Source organism: Myxine glutinosa, chromosome 1 (assembly GCF_964187855.1).
Source record: "Myxine glutinosa chromosome 1, kmMyxGlut1.1, whole genome shotgun sequence".
In the NCBI taxonomy this organism is placed as follows: Eukaryota; Metazoa; Chordata; class Myxini; order Myxiniformes; family Myxinidae; genus Myxine; species Myxine glutinosa.
This window is the reverse complement of record NC_136261.1, coordinates 207004236-207027102: the sequence shown is the minus strand read 5'-3', so window position 1 is coordinate 207027102 and position 22867 is coordinate 207004236. Positions and strand designations below refer to the sequence as shown.

The window sequence follows — 22867 nt, the reverse complement described above, 5'->3', positions numbered from 1 at the left end:
ACTGTGCAATTTACATTATTTTCCCGTTTTTGCTAACCGAAACTTTTTTTTTAAACCTCGAGCAGTTTACTGCTTACCTTTGTACCATTTCAAGTTATTCACTGGACTTGAATTGCTTAAATTTCAATAAAAACTGGAAAAATTGAGGTGTTCTAAAACTTTTGACTGTGTGTGTGTGTGTGTGTGTGTGTGTGTGTGTGTGTGTGTGTGTGTGTGTGTGTGTGTGTGTGTGTGTGTGTGTGTGTGTGTGTGTGTGTGTGTGTGTGTGTGTGTGTGTGTGTGTGTGTGTGTGTGTGTGTGTGTGTGTGTGTGTGTGTGTGTGTGTAATATGTGCATTCATACGCAAAAGAGCCTGGTGTTGGCTTAGCGGTTAGGGTGCCGGCTTGGGATCCGAGGATCCTGGGTTTGAATCCCGGTCGATCGCTAAATTAACACCAGGGGGGTTGACTCAGCCTGTCATCCTTCCGAGGTCGGCAAATTGAGTACCAGCTTGCTGGGATGAATGATCCCGGTGTGTACCCCGGTTTAGAATAGGTACACCGTATCCCTGCACATCGTAAGAGGCGACTAAGGGTTGGCGTCAGGAAGGGCATCCGGCCATAAAAACATTGCCTCAAACAGGGAACCATGATTGTCATGGGGCCCGCAAGGCTAACCCCCGCTCTAGCGGGGAAAATGGCCTTAAAACGATCATTCATTCATTTACATTCATTCATACGCAAAAGCCGATGAATCCTTTTTTTCCATTTTCGGTAAATCAACATTTTAAATGTGCTTTCTTGGCATAACACATCAATTCCAAAAAGGGTGGTCCTATATTGATACAAGTAATGTAACACAAGGCCAGAATTTCACAAATCTAAATTTCATAAAAACATTATAATTTGATACTTTTCAATTTGTTTTGCATCAAAAGCAGATAAATCCGCAACCTGATTTTTTGCAAAAGCAGACAAGTCCATAGTAAACTTTCTTTGGTATTAAGCCTTCACAGAATCACCAGAAATATGATTATAATCATTAATGTAATATGAACTAGTATTAATCTGAATGTAAAAAAGGTTTCTGACAATAAAACCCAAACTTATGGGGGGAAGGGAGAGAGGGGGTTGCTTCGAATTAATCAGTCCAACACTGGCTCATAGGTAACTGAATGCACCTTTGACGTTTTTTATGTCAGAGCCTGGATGTACTGTAATGTATATACACCACAGAGGATAATAACATAACCCTTCCTGCCGCTCCTGTTCGGAGTGGGTGCACGAGTTGCCTAAAATTAGACCAAGCTGTGCGTCAGATTCCTAATTGATATTGAAACAAACAGTGAAGATCTCGGGGATTAATTGTATCATGCCTTCAACCACAAATATGAGGGAGTCGAGTGGATAGAGGCGGCGAAAAATATATATTTTGTGTCGCAGGTCATTTCATGTCCACAGTAATTTCCAAAGTGTAATCATTTTTGTTTTGGCAATAACTAAACAAGAAGACGTCATGTGGAGCACGATACTTGCAAAATCCGCCACCCACCCCCAAGAAAAAAAAACTTCCATAGATACAGCAAATTGTCCATTTCATCAAGATTAAAATTGACAATCTTGATCAAAGCTCGGGTCAACAGAAACAAAAGTGACGATTTTTCAGATGAAAAATGATGATTTTGTAAGGTTGACCTTGAGTTGACCTTTGATCTTTTGACCTCAAAAATACTTAGTGGTTGAATTCAGTGACCAGATATGCAAGTTCTCTTCAAATTTCAAGTCAATCGGATGAAAATTGGTGATTTTAGAAATTTGGCCTATGTTGACCTTTTGGCCTATGTTGACCTCAAATATACTTGGTGGTTGAATTCAGTGACCAGATATGCAAGTCCTCTTCAAATTTCAAGTCAATCGGATGAAAATTGAGGATTTAGAAATTTGGCAAAGTTGGTGACCTTTGGCCTATGTTGACCTTTTGACCTTTTGACCCCAAAAACACTATGCTTCTCAAATGGGACGACCTATATAACTTGGTGAAGTTTCGTGACGATCGGTTTCGAATTGTGACTTGTAGGCCGGTGACAAACAAACAAACAGACAAACAGACAGACAGAACCACAAATGCAACCGACCAATATACTTGAAAAATCTTCGATTTTGCAAGTAATAAATAAATAATTGAGACCATTCACGACTATAATCACAGAATATGCTGAGGAATGAAGCCTTGCATACAGGAATCCTTTCTGTATTTGCCTTCAGGAGGAAGTACTTCACTGTGACATACAGTCACGTGAAAAAGTAAGTACACCCCATGTAAAGTTTTGACTTTTTCAACATATTTCAACATGCAGCTATTTGATCTTCATTTCAACAATATTGATAGATAAAGGTGATATGATATAACAAATATCATGAAACATTTACATTTTGTAGTCCATTGTATAATTTAAATAAACATAAATGCAAATTTCACATGTGGAAAAAGTAAGTACACCCTTGGCTCTAATAGGTGGTATTGCCCCCTTTGGCAGAAACAACCTCAAGTCGGCGTTTCTTATAACTGTCTACCAGTCTCTGACATCGACTGGGAGAATTTTTTGCCCACTCCTCCATGCAGAATTCTTTCAGCTGTGCGATGTTTGAGGGGTTTCTTGCATGCACAGCTCGTTTCAAATCCCCCCACAACATCTCGATGGGATTTAGATCCGGGCTTTGACTTGGCCATTCCAGAACCCTCCATTTCTTTCTTTTCAGCCATTCCTTGGTGGATTTACTGGTATGTTTAGCGTCGTTGTCATGTTGAAAGGTCCACCTTCGGTTGAGCTTCAACTTTCCGACAGATGGCCTCACATTATCCTCAAGCACCCTCTGGTACAATGAAGAATTCATAGTGGATTCTATGATGGTGAGCTGTCCAGGCCCTGATGCAGCACAGCTGCCCCAAACCATAATATTTCCACCACCATGCTTTACAGTTGGTATCAGGTTCTTGTGGTCAAATGCTGTCTTTGGTTTTCGCCAAACATGTCTTCTGGTACTGTGGCCAAATAGCTCTACCTTTGACTCATCTGTCCAGAGCACATTGTTCCAGAAGTGCTGGGCTTTGCGTAGGTGTTCATTGGCAAACTTTAGTCTTGCCCTGATGTTCTTTCTGGACAGCAAAGGTTTCCTCCTGGCACACCTCCCATGTAGATCAAATTTGTGCAGCCTCTTTCTAATGGTAGACTCGTGCACTTTGACATCAACAATGGCAAGTGCTACCTGTAGGTCCCGTGATGACATTCTGGGGTTCTTAGAGACTTCTTTCAGCATCTTGCGGTCTGCTCCCGGGCTGAACTTGCTGGGGCGGCCTGGCCTGAACAATTTGGCAGTTGTTTGGAATCTTCTCCACTTGTAGATGATCTTCCGGACAGTCGAATGATCGATTTCAAATTGTTTGGAGATCTTTTTGAAACCCTTCCCAGACTCGTGGGCATCTATAACCTTCTTTGTGAAGGCTGAGAGAGCTCTTTTGATCGAGGCATGGTGACGCCGCACACTTCAACAACAAAGAGCAAACCAAACGAAATGTCTGAGGTTTAAATAAGACAGGTTCCTCCAAGATCCTCTCTGACGATGTTCTAATCATTTGCACCTGAGCTGGTGCACCTGATTCTAATTTTAGGTATTTGAAGTAGTGATAAATGTGGGGGTATACTTACTTTTTCCACATGTGAAATGTGCATTTATGTTTATTTAAATTATACAATGGACTACAAAATGTAAATGTTTCATGATATTTGTTATATTATATCACCTTTATCTATCAATATTGTTGAAATGAAGATCAAATAGCTGCATGTTGAAATATGTTGAAAAAGTCAAAACTTTACATGGGGTGTACTTACTTTTTCACATGACTGTACCTGGCTCTCTGTTTGTTTACATCTTCAACTTTAGGCCTTCTTCATTTACGCCGTTGAAAATCCATGTTATATAGCAAAATAGTGTGCCGTTTGACTGTATTTTCCATCTAATAAGGCTGCCCATTGATGTAAGAAAGATAGTCAGCAGACAGGGTAGACGCCATGCACATATCATGTACATTGTACACACATGAAATACCTGGATTTTTACCATCACCGCTATCTTTTCACCACAGCTCGAGCAGAATAATTGCTTGGAAGCCGCTTCTTTTTATGTCCCAATGGTGAGAGCAACCAACACAAGCTCGTCAATATCGTCAAAAGTTCACATTATTTTGAGAGAAATTTGCTTATTTGTTTTTTTTTGCATATTTAGCGAGGTGAAGTGATCAGAACATAGGCGCTGACGTATTGCATCACATGACAATAATGCTGCGCCCTTATTGGTTATATAGATATATTAGGTTTTGCTTTAAAAAAAAAACATGCATGGTGTGTATGAGTTTCTGAAATGATGCGTTGAACAGCAGTACATCATGATATGGGTTATATTGAGTTATCGGTCGGTATATGGTTGGGTTACATCGATTGTTTAGTTTGATTCTTAATGTGCTAACGGTTGGAATTCACAAGTGTCGTGACACGTTTACTGATTGGTTGTCCAGCTTGCCCCACCCCCAACTTTGGATATAAAGGGCCATTTTGATTTCGTGCTCATCACTCTTAAGAAACGTTAAGAGACGGCACATCTTGTTTGTGTGGTACTAACTAGAGTCCCTGTATAAAGAGAGTTGCGCCATGCGCTGACCCGAGATTTCTGGTCACGTGATTTCGTGGCGCCATTTTGTGTCTAACTTCACCGTGCGTGAACGTCAGCTTGGTACGGGAATGTTGTTTATTGCCAAACAAAATGACTGGTTGTTCTGCTTTTGGTTGTTCAAACCAATCTGGGAAATATAAGATGTATAGATTTCCAAGTGATAAAGTCAGAAGACAAATTTGGGAAGCGAAAGTCAGACGAAAGAGCTGGAAAGCGATCGACTCCTCAAGACTCTGCCAGGTAGGCCCACGCCGCTTGATGATCGATGTTCAAAAGCAATTCTATCTGCTCGGTTTTTTTTTGGTTGTCTGTCCGTTGAAAACCCTTTTAAAGGGAAGTGATTTGTGTTTGTTTATAATCTTCAAGGAGCTGACCAAAAATGCATTTCCGTGGGAAGAACCCTGCTCAATTTTTTCGGGTAGTCCTAGCGGACCGCATATTGTCATTGATTGATGAAATGTCCCGGTACAGTGACATTGCCTGGTCTGCGGTTGGGTAGTCTGCGGGCAATGTCACTGTACTTTTTCAGAGGGAATTAATTTTGATTTTATAGGGGTGGGAAACCCATGGTCCGTTTTGTTTTCAGTTGTCTGTCCGTCCATTCAAAACTTATTCCGAGGCAAGTTATTTTTTTGGTTTAAAATCTTTAGCCTAATCGGCAATCATAAAAGCAATTTTAGGGGGGGACCTGCTCAATTTTTTTGCGGGTTGTGCAGCCATCCATACGTCCAAAATTTGACGAGTTATTGTTTGCTTTGTACAGTGCTCATGCGTCTTGTGGCATATTTGCTCAAATATTTCCCACCCCGGGATTTATGGCCAAATTGTAGTGATGGAAGATTTTGCACATTGGACAATCCCTATATATTTAACCTGGTGACAGCTATCGTTCCCAAAACATACAATATTTCTAGGTGATTAATGCAGTAAAACAGGTGTATTTGTGTACCCACATTTAAAACTGGCTCAACTTTCAAAAGCTGTTATCCCTGTTTGATATCAATATACATGTGGTCGATAGAGCTAGCGATTTGTCTGGCCATCTTCTGGAAGATTGTCCATGTGATTTTCTGTTGTGGAAGTACTAGTAGATGACAGCTCATTAAAATTAAACTGTGTTGTGTTAGAATAAAAATTTCAATAAATAAATACATCAAGGACACTCATTGTATGATTGCAGGAACATTTCGATGTGAATCAGTTTGAGAGGGGGCAAGCTGATGACAAAAAGAGGTTGAAGTGCTCTGCAGTTCCAACAATATTTAGCTACCGGAAACCCGTGAAGCTGCGCAACTCCCCCAAGAAGCGTGGACCGTCCAGAACTGAGAGACTATATCTACCAAACTTGTCCGACCACACCTACTCCACTCATGAACGTATTGACTCCTCAAATGAATCTCAATGTAAGAATTGTTTTATTTATTACAAAATCATGGCAGGACATGTTCAATCAATGACATATTTTAAACGATTACAAAATGACAGGCATGTGCTTGTCTATATTTGTATAGCTCTTTGAACTATAATTGTACGTTCAGATTATGATGACTATCTTCCTGTTGCCATTTTCTTTTTACATTATTCTAAATATTTTGCAAAATTAAATTGTAAAAAAATTGTGTTATATTTAACGTTAAGTATAAAATTATCTTTCCCGATTACAACATTTATCTACAGAATACTGAGCAATTGTACATACCAATTTTCCAGTTGGCCATTAATTGTATATGTGCTCTTTTGTAGCTGAGAGTGAACCTATGGACACTGATACACAAGAGGGCCAAGATACTAGTGATTCTATTGAAGAACGGCTGCTGAGATCGGAGGAGAAAATGATTGCAACCCCATATCGCGAATGTACATGTATATCTAATCCGACACACTTAGACACAAAATGGCGTCCAAATTTGAGTTGACACAACTCTCTATATACAGGGACTCTAGTACTAACCAAAACATTGTCATTTATTAGTTTCAATTAAAGGTTGGAGAACAGCACAGAATTTTTTGATATTATGCCCAATGACAAGCTTTTATTTGGGAGATATACAGGGTTATTCAAAAAGAAGTAGAGGCCCAAGGCTTGTTGACATCTCATCATCAGACAGGTGGAATCTCTCCTTTTTTTAACCACATCTCTTCTGGTCTTGATCCTCTACTTTTTCAGTGATGAGGATCTTCCTAGCCCCTACCGGAACTGTTTTTCTAGAAATCCTCTCCTTATGAGGAGAGGAAGTTAAATCGCTTCAACTTCCACCGTTTGACGCTTAGTTGCCCTTTCAAGTTTAGTTGCGATTGGATAAGTAACTATCAAATGTATTGCGGTCAAAAAAAATCAGTCAGACAGGCAGACACAAAATTGCGTATTTTCGTATGATAAGGCAAAGGGTTCAAAATACAACGCATTACACCTACTTTTCATGCTACCATGCAATTCGCTAATGATCGCTGAATATTGTTCCAGGTGTCATACATTGCTGCTCATAATTAAGAAAGGTTGCTGATTGAAAGGTTGCTGATTGAACTTCTCACTTTCTATGTAACCCCATATAGACTCAATAATACTCAATATTCTTCTTCTTCAATATTCACTCAATATTCACTCAATATTCACTCAATATTCTTCAATAATACTCAATATTTAGAACAGTCTTCTTCGTTCGCATGCAGCACAAGGCTGTAGTTGCAGCATCATTGGGGTAGCATCATTGGCTGAAGGTGCGGGTGTGCAGCTGATGCAATTCCCTTTGCTGGTTAGGGCAGGGAATTTGGAATTTAGCCACGGTGCCGACGATAGCTCGCCTACTCTTTGTGAAGAAAACCATGGGATATTTAGCGTTCACCAACTAATGCTGGCAGATGTCCATCTGAGGGACAGCACACACAACGATAAATCACCCTGCCTGTAAAACACCGGAATGACAGTTTATAGCTGGGTCGGGATTGAAACCCAGGCTAAACAGCTTCGTGGTGGGTGTGTGTTCCTGTAGGCCATCCTGCCAGCTCATACTAAAGCTAAGCCAAGTATGCGAATGTTTCTTCAAAATAAGACACTTTCTCACTATATTTATTGTGTTCTTTGAGTGACCGTCTTGATACATCAAGGTATCCAACCCAATAAGTCACATTCCTGGGGAAATGGCATAACAATCGGAATCTGCCTGCACTCGTTAGCAGTCATGGTGCCATACATTTAGTGTCAATCATGGACAATGTTGGCTGAGATGCAGTCACAAACATATACTGATCATACACCATACTTCACAGTTAACGTTATACATCGACTATGATACCATTTCCTCTCTGTCATTGAACAAACTGTTATTAGTCATCACTAAGCAATTCAAACTCAAGCTCGATGTCTCTCTGATTTTGCTTACCCCACCGGTTTTGGTCAATTAGCAACTTAATTTTTTTGGATTGGTTATCTATTCTCAGTAGTTGATTTCAATTGAGATCACATCATGCTAATGTGAAGATTACTGTTCTTGAAGTAATATTCAAACATTTTATAGCAAGTCCCTTCGCAAGATTTGTACTCTACTGTCATCTATCATGTAACGAACACACCCTGAGATACTTACCATCACTCTTGAAGCGCTTGGGCTTTCTACTGCTGCCACTTCTAAGATTAACAGTGCCAGTTTCATGTACCTTCTTCAAAGTCTTGGATACAGCTCCTACTGAAACATGGAGTTTTCGCACAAACTTTCACATGGAGTATCCTTCACCAGCTAAAACTCCACTTTTATACACTTTCCATGAGGTAGTCCTGGGAGCCATTACTTGATTCTCACTTAAATGACAAGTGACTGCCTGTACTTTTAAATGCTTTACTCGGATGTGACACGTTCTGATTGTTTCGATGATAAAGAACTACAGTCCAAACTATAAGCATGTGGTTGCACTCTGGTGCAGATCATTTTCGTGTGATAAAGCACTTGCATCTCTGTAGTACAGTACAGTACAGTTGACTGTGGCCATTTTGAATAGATAAATTCCAGAAATGATACAAATTTGGAATGTGAAACTCATGCAAGGATAACATAAGGGACTGCTGCAAGAAACAGCACAAAATGGTACTCAAAGCCTCCTGTATATTTACCCAGATTTGTCATGTCTGAGCAGATGTCATATTGCTGCAGTCTACAATATTAGGTTGGTGCTGAAAGAGATGCACAATGTGAGATGCTAACAAAACAAGGAAATGTGTAAAATGATAAAGATATTCTGTTATTGGCAAAGATTACGGAGACTAACATAGAGATGTTCAGGAAGGATCAAAGCAGAATCTCACACACATAGACAGTGGTCAGAAACCACAGCAAGCTTATTTGAAACAGCCAATCTGTAAAAAGCAAGACCTAAAGTCTAACAGTGGTGCAGCCGATTTGTTTGATACCTTAGTTGAAGAGCATAGTATGACCTGGGTGGAGATACCAGTTAGCAAATAGTGAAAGTATTAAATTGTTTTTAGTACCGTAAGCCTCTAAGCTGCTGTCACCATGGAAGTGAAGATATTGCATTGTGACACTGGTCTATTCTCTATGTTTTTGTCAACAATGAACAAACCATACACCCCTTCAATCCAGTAACTTTGCAGTCATGACAAATGGATTGCAGTGTTGCGATTATATTTACTATATTATTATTATTAACATTGTTATTATTACGAAGACGATGTTACTGTATTAAGAAAACGAGGCTAATTCCTTAGTCCTACGATAATTAGTATTGCCTTTCTCATCGAGTCATCCATGAACCATACACCGCTTCAATCCAGACACTTTGCAGTCACGACAAAGGGATTGCAGTGTTACGATTATATTTACGATATTATTATTATTATTATTATGAAAACAATACTACCACATTAAGAAACCTGGGATAATTAGTTTGAAGCAGCCTGAAAGTGAGGCATGAAGACAGTAAGCCTAAGGCCTATACGTACTGTGGCGTTGGAAGACCCGTAACACCTATGCTTTCGATATTTGATGGTCATTTTAACAATCGGTTTGTTTGTGTTTCACACTGAATGAAAAACGTAGAGGTAGAGCATGGCGATTGTGATGTATGACAGGTTTGATGATATGTTCAGCCTGAATGGCATAGAAATCAAAATGGCAGTGTGTGGAGTCAGCCATCGTACGCTGTAATGACATCGCAGACGTAATCACATCACATCACCCCTATCATGTGGCCAGATCTATAGCTGTGATTGGTGTAAGTTTGTGAGGGACATACATACATATTGTTACGTTTGTGGGGGGGGGGGGGGGGTACGGATACCTTAATCCAAGTAGATTGCGTAGATTAGTGTGCTCCGACTGTCGTGAAGAGGAAGAATCCTCGACGTACCATGAGTAGGGAATTTGTGTAAACCGGATGTCAGGTAAACTTGTATCTTCGTCCCCATCAGAGGGGTGGGGCTTGTTAATTAGCGAGGGATTGTGGGTAAATTAATCCCCTGTGTGTAGTTGCCTCTGTAATGTATTCCTTTGTTCCTTTTGACACAGCACCCACACATAGAGCCAGAATTGCGCATGTAATGGCACTAAATATAAAAACTAACCGGAAACCGGGCATCAAGCACTACCGCTGATAACATTGACATGGGTGAGAATACAAGCGGCAGGTCTGAGATGCGACACCCCGCAGAGCACGAGATTGGTTAGGTTCGTCGAACAGAGATAGACTACTAAGAGGTGGCACACACTGGTTGGATCAGGCAAGGATGGCGTGGGGATTACGTCAGAGCCTGCATGATAAAAGACTGTGTTCCCTGACATTTTCTCTCTCTCCGGGCTGGCATTCATAGCGAACACACTCTCTCTGCTGGTCTGCTCTCGTGCTGTTCCTGTTCATGCTTCGTGGCTTGGATCATGAATTCGTATTCGTTCTTGGAATATTGAGGAGAGTCTTGACTGATTCATTCGCTTGTGCTCGCTTCTGGTCAGGCTGTTCGTTCTTGGATTCGGTCGACGATCATGGCTTTTGGTGGTGAACGTGCGTAGACGATCGCGGATTCATTCCTCTCTTGGTAACACCAAGCGGTCAGAGTTCGTAGCGCTCCTGCGCAGGCTGGACGATCGGGAGGACAAGCGGACATCGAGGGAACGAGGGTGCGTGAGGCCTAGTTCGCGCCAACTAGTCTGCGGTTTCCCGTGCAGGGACGTGGGCCTGAGACAATTCCTGACAAGATTCGGGAGCCGCTCACAGATAAGTGCCAACCACACCTTTTATTTTTGCTATCATTATTTTTCGCTTTTGTCTGTATTTGGGTCTGTGTGTGGGGATGTCCCAATTTTGGATTTAATTTATCATGCATTCTTTTGTTACCGGCATTTCTTTTAATAAAACCGGTATTTTTGTACATTTTGAATCGGTGTTTGCTTGCATTAATTATTGCAGGTCTGAAGACGACCGGGTGGACCCGTGCAGGTAAGTGCTCCTGGCTTTTCCCCCCACTTGCTTCCCGTGCGTATAACGAAGGTCCGCCATTGAATTGAACGCCTTGGAGTGTTAAGCTCATTTGGTCCTCCGTGTCACCCTGCGATGTTCACCACACAGGGTAGTCACACGACAATATATACATATATACGACTATACGCACAACAAACACTGTTCTGGACCGCTTTGCCTTACCGGCTATGCCTAAAAAGATTACGTAATACCAAGTGGATATATAATATGAATTGAGATGTGTAAAGCATTTCCAGGAAATTTCGAACAGATCCCGATGCAATTAAACAAAGTATAATGAAGACTAAGTGGTCATCCACCAATATCCCACCATAATTATACACACAACCAGAAAAGCATCTCAAAATGCAACACACACGTAAGTATGAATGTGCGTGCACACATGCACACACACACACACAACTGTTAGACAAGACAAACACAGCCAATGAGCGTGAGGGAAGTGCCGTCACTTCCTGGGGCATTCTGGGTACTAGTGTAGTGATGTCACAACGATCGCTTCGCCTTTCTCACCTCAATCAGCAGGGCATTTCCGAAGGAGAAATTTCCTCCTCTCCATAGATTCCAACCTGTGATGATTGTCTGTGCTCTTCTCCTTTCAAATGCTGAACCTCAAGAAAGTAAGTAGCACACATCATCTTCTTTCGTGTGACTCAACTAGGATTTGTCTCTGTCTCTCTCTGTGTGTATCTCTCTCTGTGTGTATCTCTCTCTGTGTGTATCTCTCTCTGTGTGTATCTCTCTCTGTGTGTATCTCTCTCTGTGTGTATCTCTCTCTGTGTGTATCTCTCTCTCTCTCTCTCTGCGTCTCTCTCCTTTTTCTTTTTCTTTTTTTCTCTTTCTCTCTCTCTCTCTCTCTCTCTCGCCCCCTGCTGGCCGTTCGTGTGTTGGGCGTGGCAAGATGGCGGTTGTGCAGTTCGGGGAGGTGTGAGTTGCTCTGGCTGTCGAGTGTTCCGGCTGTTTTCCCTTATTATTTCAACCTTTCCCTCGCCCCCACGACCCCCCTGTTGTTCTCACATCATTACTTCATTCGTATTCGTGTTTCCTCCCCTGTGCTCGAACCTTTCCCCTGTATTATCTTTTCCCTCCCTTCCCTTCCTTGAGACGAGAGAGAGACAGAGCGCATGCGGTGGGTGATGGTAAGTGAGTTTGTTGCTTTCCATTGCATCCGCATGTTCTTATCGCTTCATGTAAAGTGACGAGAACTGTTTTTTGAATTAACTACATTCTCACTTTGCCGTCGCCATACTTATCACGGCCCAGGCCGGCATGACGAGCGTCCGTTCTCGCAGTACCGCGTTCGGATCGTTAAGCAGGAAGCATGGCCTCACATGCGTCCCTCCAGCTCATGTTGCGGTCGAGGCGATTATTATCGCCGTCGTGGGAAATTATCGGAGCTGAAAATGTCCTTGCAGCTTCGAGAATGAACAAGAAAGTTGTTGTTTTCGTGTTACAACAAGCAATGGTTGCGAGTGTTGTGGAATCGGGTTTATCCGTCGAGCCCGATATTATCATCCCAGTTTCACCATTTGATTCGCCATCGGTAAAAGTTCTGGTTTCCAACATTCCGCCATTTTTGGAGGACGAAAAAGTCGAGCTTGCTCTTCGTAATTTCGGCACAGTCATGTCCCGCATTTCAATGGTTCCCTTACGGTGCCGTGACGATCGTTATAAACACGTTTATTCCTTCAGACGTCAATTATTTATGATTTTGAACGAAAACCGTCGTGACCTTGATGTTAAATTCACGATAAAACATGATAACTACAATTATCAAATGTATGCAACAACAGAGGTGTTAACGTGCTATGCCTGTAATCAGCATGGACACCTGCGGAGGGATTGTCCGAATAATCTCCCTGATGCCAATTCAGCGTCCAATCAGAACACCACACCACCTGAAGGACAGGAATTTCTTCCTACGTCTGAAAGACGGAACTCTTCTTCTTCACCTGAGGGACAGGAATCACTTCCTTCGCAAAATGCTCACCCAGGAGGGACGAATGATGCAGATGATGGCTTCACAGTTGTAACCCGGAATAAAGCACAGAAGCGAGCAATTGATACCAAATTAGACAATCAAGTGAAACCCAAGAGGTCTCCTTCCTATGCGCAAGTGGTAAGAACACCTGCCAAACAATCACCTGAACCCATTCCCATGGACTCACCTCCTGAGCAGCCCTGCACTCCTGTTGTGAGTACACATGAAACTGTTACTCCCACTGTGCTTGATGAACTGGAGATCCCTCGTGGAGTCGATGAGACCCTCTCCCAACCCCCACCATGCACAGATGCCACAGTTAAAATCGATGCACCGGATGTACAAATTGATTGTAATCTGGAGGTGGCTGTACCTGCAGCATCTGAACAAATTGCTCCTGAAGAACCGCAGGAACTTGTGGTTGACAGCATGGGTTACGAGTCTGATGGAACATCTTCTGTTGCTTCGACCTTAAGCGACACAGGCAGCGATGTTCCTCCTCACAACCTTGAGGTTGATTCCTCAGTATCTCCCGATGCCGTTCACGCCTTCTTACACAAAAGTTTTCGCAAAAAGGGGGTCAAAATTAAAGATCATTTTCTAGTCCTAGAAGATTTCATTCAAGTGGCTCGACTAATGATTTCTAAACCGGATCGGTACAACGTTGCAGACCCTCAACGTCACCGGTTAAGGAAATTTCTAAGTCGTGCTCGGAGCGAACTCAAAGACCATGGCTGATGTCCTGCCGGTGCCCCATCACAATGAAACTACGCATTGCCAGCCTTAATATCAACGGTGGTCGCACGTCTCTTCGTAAAGTGCAAGTTAAACAACTAATCGAGTGCAACAAGGTTGACATCTTGTTGTTGCAGGAAACTCATTCTACTGAAGGTTCTTCAGCTGAGTGGGAGTTGTTTCTTAAAGGGCATTGGTTCTTTAGCAATCTATCAAGCCCAATTGCTGGGATAGCCATCTTCTTTCGGCAAACTCTTCCCTTGACTTCGGTTTCCTTTAAAGAAATTGTGAAGGGATATTTAGCCTCGCTGACTTTCTCTGTTGGTCAGCAGCTTTTCACAATAATCAATGTGTACGCACCAAGTACAAATGCTGAAAGATCTTCCTTTTTTGACTGTCTTGACTCGTATCTTGCTGGTGTTCCCCCTGACCACTTTCTATGTCTTGGAGGAGATTTCAATTGCACACTTAACCCCTCCCTTGATAGGAATGGAGCTGAGTCACATGCAGCCAGTACAAGACCTCTCGTTCGCTCAATCTCAAGATTCAAGCTGACAGACATTTGGAGATTGCAACATCCGATGCAGCAACAATTTACTTAGTGTCGCTAGCTCGACTTGATAAATTGTACGTTTCTGACCATTTCCTCAACCTCGTCTTAAACACCTCTATTTTCCCATCTGGGTTTTCCGATCACCACATCATCACAAAGGTGGTGAGCCCTTATTGGAAGTTCAACACAACACTTCTTCAAAACGAATTCTTTGTTGCATCCTTTAGGGCCTTTTGGGCACATTACATCACGATGGATAAAGAGTTCTCGTGTTTACGTCAGTGGTGGGACAACGCTAAAGCTCAAATTAGAGTTTTTTGTCAAAATTTCTCACGACACAGTACTCGGGATCACGATGTAAATATAGATCTGGTGAAGACACAAATTCTTCACTTGCAAAACAAAGTGTCATCCTCTCGTAATAATGGGCAGCAGCAGATGCTGTATGAAAAGAAAGCCCTGTTAAATGAATTACTGGCCGAACGTGCAAAGGGTGCACTCCTTCGGATGAGAATGACTCATTTGCAACAACTAAATAACCCGAGCAGACTTTTCTTCAAGCTGGAAACTGCCTCAAAAAAACAAAAACAAATATTGTCCTTGCGTTCTGCTGGCGGAAGGATTTTGACTGATCCAAGTGACATCAAACTTACTATTAAGACTTTCTTTTCTCACCTCTACTCCTCCAAGCACACTTTCTCAAACCACATACATTCATTTACCGCATCCTTGCCTACACTTACTGAGACACAGAATTCGACTGCTGAAGGCGAAATAACATTGGACGAACTCACTAGTGTTTTAAATACCTTGCCCACCAGCAGGGCACCTGGCTTAGACGGGTTGCCAGTGGAATTCTACAGCACCTTTTGGGATTTGCTGGGACCATGTCTACTAACTGTCTTCATAGAAAGTATACAACGTGGTGAACTTCCCTTGAGCTGCAGACGTGCCATCATTTCATTAATCCCTAAAAAGGGAGATCTTCAACTTGTTGAGAACTGGCGCCCGATCTCTCTACTCTGTACTGATTACAAAATCCTGTCTAAGTTACTCGCTAATCGCATAAAAACCTTAATTGGGTACGTTGTATCCCCCGACCAGTCTTGTTGTATTCCCGGCAGATCGATATTTGATAATATTTTTTCTGTTCGTGATTTGATTTCGATTTGTCATTGTCAGAATGTTAACACCGAGCTGATCTTTTTAGATCAGGAAAAGGCCTTTGATAGTGTTGACCATTTGTATTTACTTGAAGTTTTGAAGGGGTTCGGGTTTGGTTCCTTCTTTATTTCTTGTATCAAGCTGCTGTATCACAACAACTTTAGTTTGGTGAACATCAACAACAGTTTATGTTCACCTTTTCCTATTCAGCGAGGTATTAGACAAGGCTGCCCTCTTTCCGGGTACCTGTATTCACTTTCCATTGAACCCTTGCTGATTCACTTACGCCACAAACTTTCTGGGTTCTTGGTGACACCTCTTGCTAATCCTGTTAAGGTGCTTGCGTATGCTGACGATTTGTGTGTGATTGTTAACACTCAGTCTGACATTGCTGCCCTCACAAGTGCTCTATGTGAATTCAATTTGGCATCCTCTGCTACTGTCAATTGGAGTAAGAGTAAAGCTTTGTGTCTTGGTCCTTCTGGGTTATTTATCCCACCTTCCCTGCCTAATGCTTTGCAGTGGAGGTATGATGGTGTTAAACATCTCGGTGTGTTTCTTGGAAATGAGACCTTTTCCTTAAAGAACTGGGATCAGATGGTTGATCACATCTCCCATATCCTTAATTGTTGGAAAAGATTGTCCAGCCTACTGTCTTATAGAGGTCGAGTGCTGATATTGAATAACTTGGCTGCTTCCAAACTCTGGCATCGGATGACTGTCTTACAACCGCCCAAATCGCTAGTCATTAACTTGCAGCGTATCCTTGTTAATTTTTTCTGGAACGGTATGCACCGGCTCCGAGCTGATCTTCTAAGTGTCCCCTTAGATAAAGGAGGTCAAGGACTTGTGGACATTACCAGTAAAATACTGGCTTTTCGACTAACCACCTTGCGCCAACTTCTCTACAAGGAAGTCCTGTCTTGGCGGCCCCTGGCTTCTTGCTTGTTGCAGCAAGCGGGTAAGCTCAGGTGTGGCCCCGAGCTCTTTCTACTCGATCTGCAGCGAATAGACATCTCCTTGCTGCCCTCCTTTTATCGAAGTCTCGTGAATGCCGGTCAGTGCCTCCTCCCAGTACGAAACAAGGATACATATAAATTTTGGAATTTAATGTGTAAACCCGTTTTCTACAACAGCCTATTTTGCCATGATTGCCAAAGTAGGTCCCTAATTCAATCTTTTATCGAATCTGGTTTTTTTCTTGTCAAGGATTTTGTTAATCATACTTATTCTGGATGGCAGACCCCCAACCAGATTTCGGAAGTATGCAACGTTACCTCAGCCCGACTAATTGGACAACTTCTTCGTTCAATTGTTAAAGTGTTCATCTCTTTTAATTTATCATGGCCTCTACTGCATGATGTTCAGAACACAAAAACAATGCACCCTGACTTCCCTGATTTTTGTTTTTCTGGTGCTCCTTCCACAAAGCCTCTACAAGCCTGTGCAAAGGCTACTTTGTACGTGCAATGTCTTAATGTTGTCATCTCTGCTAACCCCAATAGCCCACTGACCACCCACTGGAAAGAGCTTCTACCTGCAGGGGCTCCATCCTCTCCTACCTGGTTGTCGATGTACGCGTTACCTGTGTCTAATCGTGCCGGTGATATACAGTGGAGGCTTGCACACTATTCTTTGCCTTCCAACGCGTTTCTTAAACGACTGAACCTCGTGATATCTGATGACTGCCCTTTTTGCCATCACTCCGAGGACACTTTCCATGCATATGTCGGATGCCAAAGGCTGGCTCCACTTTTTCAACTCCTGAAATATGTCTTCCAGAATTTCGGTTTTTGTTTTTCTTCTTATCTTTTTGTGTACTGCATGCCTGTGTCTAACGAGAATGTCGGTTCTCAAATCGTTAATTTTTTACTTGCCGAGGCGAAACTCGCGATATATATTACGCGGAAGAGTCGGGTCTCTGGGACAAGCTCACCGGAATGCAGTATTTTGTTAGCCTTTAAAGGCCTTGTGTCTGCCCACCTTAAAATTTAATTTAATTTTTACCGAGAGACTTCTCGGCTTGATCACTTTGTTCAAAAATGGTGCAAAGCTGAAATCCTGTGTAAGGTGGAGGGAGATGAACTTTCTTTGCTGCTCTAATTATAATTAATGTCATGTTTTTCAATTCCTTGATTTAATTATTTTGTTCACTGCTATTGAATTACTTGGTTTGCTGTGCTTTTTTTATACTTTTGTAATAAAAGACCTTAAAAGTCAAGTCTCAGTGTGTGTGTCTGTGTGGCTCTGTGTGTGTGGCTCTGTGTGTGTCTCTGTGTGTGTCTCTGTGTGTGTCTCTCTCTCTCTCTCTCTCTCTCTCTCTCTCTCTCTCTCTCTCTCTCTCTCTCTCTCTCTCTCTCCACACCTCTCTCTCACTCTCTCTCTCTCCACACCTCTCTCTCACTCTCTCTCTCTCCACACCTCTCTCTCTCTCTCTCCACACCTCTCTCTCTCTCTCTCTCTCCACACCTCTCTCTCTCTCTCTCTCTCTCCACACCTCTCTCTCACTCTCTCTCTCTCTCCACACCTCTCGCTCTCTCTCTCTCTCCACACCTCTCTCTCTCTCTCTCTCTCTCTCTCTCTCTCTCTCTCTCTCTCTCTCCACACCTCTCTCTCTCTCTCTCTCCACACCTCTCTCTCTCTCTCTGTCTCTCTCTCTGTGGTGTTTCTCTCTCTCTGCGGTGTCTCTCTCTCTCTGTGGCTGAGGTGTGGAAGAATTGAGTGGAACTCGCAGAGAGGAAGAATTCTGTGGAGAGAGCTTGACTCGCATCACTCGCTTGGAGGCATTGAACTGTAACTCGTGCAGTATAACGCACGCGCCAGAGGAGAGGAAGAAGAGGCGTTGAGTACACGGCTGCAACCAGACGCGCCGGTGGCGAATAGCGCCTACCTCAGTCACGCCTGTGTGTCTGTGTGTGTGTCTGTCTGTCTGTCTGTCTGTCTCTCTCTCTCTTCTCTCTCTCTCTATCTCTCTCTCTCTCTTCTCTCTCTCTCTATCTCTCTCCCTCTCTCTCTCTCTCCAAGAGGGAGACTCATAGATTAAAACTCGCTCAGTCTAAATTTGGTCCATTTCCCACTAGTGGCACTGCGTATGATGAGTACTGACATGCACAGAGTACTTTTCCAAAATTTGCTTCATCTATCAATGACCTCTAAAGACAAATGGCAAATGACATTTTTGACATTTGACTTGACAAAGTTGACTTGACATTTGACATTTGACAAATGGCAAATGACAAATGGCAAATGACAAAAATGGCCTCTAAAGGTGTTTTTTATTTATTTATCAATGACAATGTGAAATTGTGTTGCTTTTCAAAACAAACTCAGTTCAGGTAGCTCAACACTTAGTTCAGGTTGTCAAATGGGGGCGCTATGCATAACGTAACTTCTCTTGCACTGTCTAGATACAAGTACATAGTTATTTCTCAATGGTGTGGAAATTTTACATTGAATGGGCTGAGTACGTTTGGGAAAAAGCACTCTTCAATTTGCAGCATAGTGGGTGAGCCATCTCCGGCACCATGGCCAAATTCCAAATTCCTGCCTTAAACTACAGAGGGTATTGCAAAAGTGGCACAGCCGTACCCTCAGTCAATGATGCTTGTGCTGCATACAAAAGAAGAATTAATTAATTGGTGGCATTCAAATTGGTGTGAATTGTTTACGTATGACCAATTGAAATTGCTCGATTCAAATTGGCCTGCATGCAAACGAGAGAGTGCCAACATGCATGAATAAATACATACATATACATATATTATTTATGGTATGGCATAAACTTGTCACCGGCCTCATACTGTTGTACAATGATCTCTGAATTTGCTGTGATGCCAGGAGACATAAAGTGAAATGTTGTTTGTCATTCTGTAAATCATGTCAGATAGCTCACACCAATGCTGATGTAGTTTGCATAGTAACTGCAATTTTGACTAAAAATTATGAAGAAAGACACAAGTAAAAACAAAATAAAATTACACTTACCAGGTTCTTGTGAATAATGACCAACCACCACTCCTGCAGATCCTCCTCCAGCTTTGGCCCTCTTCCCACCCTTGTGACTTCCCGATGAGCAAATCCCAGGTCCACTTCCAACTCCCACAATCCCACTGGAAACCCCAGGCCCAGGTGGCTTTCCCTGCATCTCCCAGTGTCCTCCAGGGGAGGGATTTGATCCTGGAGGTGATCGCAATGTGCCAGGTGAAGCACGAGGTGAGCGAGTGTGGGATGGTTGCCCAGCACCAGGGGGGCTCTTAATGGAAACTAGAGGGGCAGTTGGTGGCTGTGGTGGAGCTGATGCTGTGGACGTTTGACCTCCAGATGTGACAGGTCCATGGAGTGGAGATTTTATCGTTGGTGGAGAAAACACTGGTGCTGGAGCTGTGTGTGGGGTAAGAGCAGAAGGGGACCGAAGGAGGCCTGGGGATTGAAGAGGTGTTTTAGTTCCTGGTGTTGAAGATCCAGCTGGAACTAAATCACTCGTGGTTGGGACAACAGAAACTGGTGGTGGGGGTTGTGCTTTTCGTCCTCGCCCCCTTGGTCCAGTAGAAGGCAGCACACCAGACATGGGGTCCAGTGGCAGGTGGCTAAGACGAGGAGGGGGTTGATGACTATGGAGGTTTTTGGTTTCTGCACTGAAATGGGGTCCAGATCCCAGGGCCATATCAGATGGAAAAATTCCATCGAGGCGAGGTGGGCGGCCAGCACCTCGAATAAGTTCTTCATTGCTGCCCAATGGGAGACGGGTAGGATCACCATTGCGAGTTGGACCAAATGGATCCCCATGGTGTGCAGCAAGATGGGGATGAGGGTGGGGTTGGTGTGAGTGTGGAGGGCCATGACTATGACAATCAATATCTGACAACCCGCCTCCCCCACTGAGGCAACCACCAGAACCTCGGAAGATCTCAAAATCCACTCGTGCGCCTAATCCCACTAGTTCATCGGTGAGTGGTCGTGGTCCGGGGCTCGTTCCAGAAGAGAGTGAACCTGGCGTTTGAGGTGGTGGTGGTGGATGAGGATGTGGGGGGTGATGTGGACCAAGTCCTGCACGGTTCATCATTGCTAGCTCTTCCATCTCCGAGAGTGGACCACCGCTGCCCACTCTGGTAGTCATCCTACCATGATGAGCATGAGGATGGGGGTGTGGGTGTGCATGTGGATGCGAATGAGTTAAAGGACCAAGAGTCCCTGCTCCACCAGCACCTGGGAATCTTGCGAAAGAAACACCGGGACCTCCTGGTGGGCACTTTGTAACAAATCCACCTCCATCACTTATGTAACGAGTGCCCATTGAGCCAGTACCTCCAAAATCACCTTCACCACATCGACCCATCAGTCCAGGGGGAATTTCACAGACAGGAATCGAGCCTGGGAATTGAACACCAGGTTCAGAGTAGACTCCATGCGGATGAGGTGGTGCTCCTAATGTTCCTCTTCCACCATATAATCCAAACTGTCCCCCTGGCCCATCCACAGTCGCTCCCTCGCCCAAATGTTGTACTGATGTTTGTGGCAACATTTCCCCAGGGCTAAGTCCATTAGCAAATGCCTCCAGGAGGCCAGGTGGCTCTTTGCCATAAGGTGGCGGTGGAGGTCGTGCGCCCTCAGAACCAGTGGCCATGTTCTCCAGGCCAGAAGGTAAAGAAGGCCGGCCCTCTTGCCGTCGACGTTTCTCCTCAAAAAATTCATGCTGGAGTCGGATCCAGGCTGCCTGTTCAGGAGAAACATCATCTGATGCACCCCGAAGAGACACTGCTTCAAAATCAGTTGTAAATGGGGGGTGATTTGGACCACAGGGCTGACCAGAACCACAGATTGAGGCTTCGCCTGGTCCTCGAAAACCAACTGCCACTGGAGGAGTTATAGGAACATCAGTAGACCGAGGTAAAACTTTCTTGTCAGAACCAGGTACCTGTGAAGCAGCTGTAGCTGGGATTGAGGATGATGATGTAGGAGAAGGATTTGGGGTTGAGCACTGAGGAGGCAACACTTGGGCTCCCATTGCTGTTTGAGTCCTGGGGCCTCCCTTCTGCAGAAAATCATCCTTTTCTTCAGGAAAAAGGAGCTTTCTGATATCTCTAAGGGTCTGTAAAGAGCGTTCACGCCTTGCTAGTTGTTCCTCAGAAAGCCCAGAGGCACTTCCTGGTTCTGGATCAACTGAAACCGTTCCCCCAGAACTTCCCGTACTACCATCTGGCTCACTGAGAGGCAAAGTTCTGGTTTGTGTACCTCCAGGTGGCCCCTCATTTCCTGAATCTACCGAAGTAGCAACTGTCACAACATTGGATGTTTCTCCACCCTCGCTGGAAGTTTCTGGATTAGAACCTTCTGTCTGAGCAATACCAACTGAAGGAGGCCTGGTCTCTCCTGTAGCTGGTCCCTCAGCTTCTCGGCCTACCGAAGTGTCCAATGATGGTGCCTCTGCTGCTTCAGTTTGGTCTTCAGGCAAAGATGTAGTCTGCTGGGTTAGAGACCAGGAACGGGAAGTTGTATGCTGCAAGGAGAAGAAAAAAAAAAACGAGTGTCATGTGAGAGACAGATTTACTCACTACCTTGTATGTCCGAAATGTCCCCCCTGGAGGAAGATTGTTACAGAGACATGTCTTTAACCCTTTGAGTATGGATGACGTCCAGTGCTGCAACCTGCGAAAAAGTTTTGTGTATGGATGACGTTACTACACGTCATCGACTATACCTATAAATAGATCGTCAGTACGTGGTGTGGTTGCATTCCTGTACCAAAATGCCAAATTAATTCCGTACCGGGGATATTTTTATATATCAAAAAAAAAATCCCGTACTCAAAGGGTTAACAGCTTGCTTTAAAGCTATGATGCTACTCTTAAAATGACCCACTGAAGAAGCATTAATTATACCTTTTCATTTTTATTTTTTCTTGTATACAAGATTGAGGCTCGTGTAAGAGCAAACATTCATCACAAAAAAAACAAACGGACACATAAAAAAAACAAAATAAATGCAGCGGGAGACTAGATGGGGAGAGAGAAGGTAGCACACAAGTACGACAGCAGAGAAAAGGGACATCGGGAGATCTGTGGGAGGGAGAGGGCTTGGGGGAGGAGGCATGGGAAAGGGGGGAGGGGGGGGTGGGAGAGGTATAAAACACATGGACACTGCTAGGACTTCAAGGAAAGAAGTCGGTATTTCAAAAAGTGGATCTCGGGTGAAATTAATGAGGGTAGAAAAGATCAAGGTTTTGGATGGGGGGAGAGAAGAGAT

At 43.5% G+C, this 22867-nt stretch overlaps 1 protein-coding gene across 6 annotated transcripts in view; it reads right to left on the bottom strand.

Annotated features, from left to right (window-relative positions):
* The window catches only part of LOC137432920 (B-cell CLL/lymphoma 9 protein), a 110321-nt gene that overhangs the window by 37915 nt on the left and 49539 nt on the right, over positions 1–22867 (bottom strand). For 4 of the 6 annotated variants that reach the window (XM_068125257.2, XM_068125283.2, XM_068125240.2 and 1 more), the window contains 2 exons: positions 19610–22121; positions 8294–8392 (listed from right to left, as the gene is read on the bottom strand). In XM_068125257.2, coding sequence (XP_067981358.2) covers positions 8294–8392; positions 19610–22121 — 2611 coding nt within the window. The remainder of the gene's footprint in view (positions 1–8293; positions 8393–19609; positions 22122–22867) is intronic. The other 2 variants (XM_068125249.2, XM_068125266.2) reach the window with 2 other exon arrangements.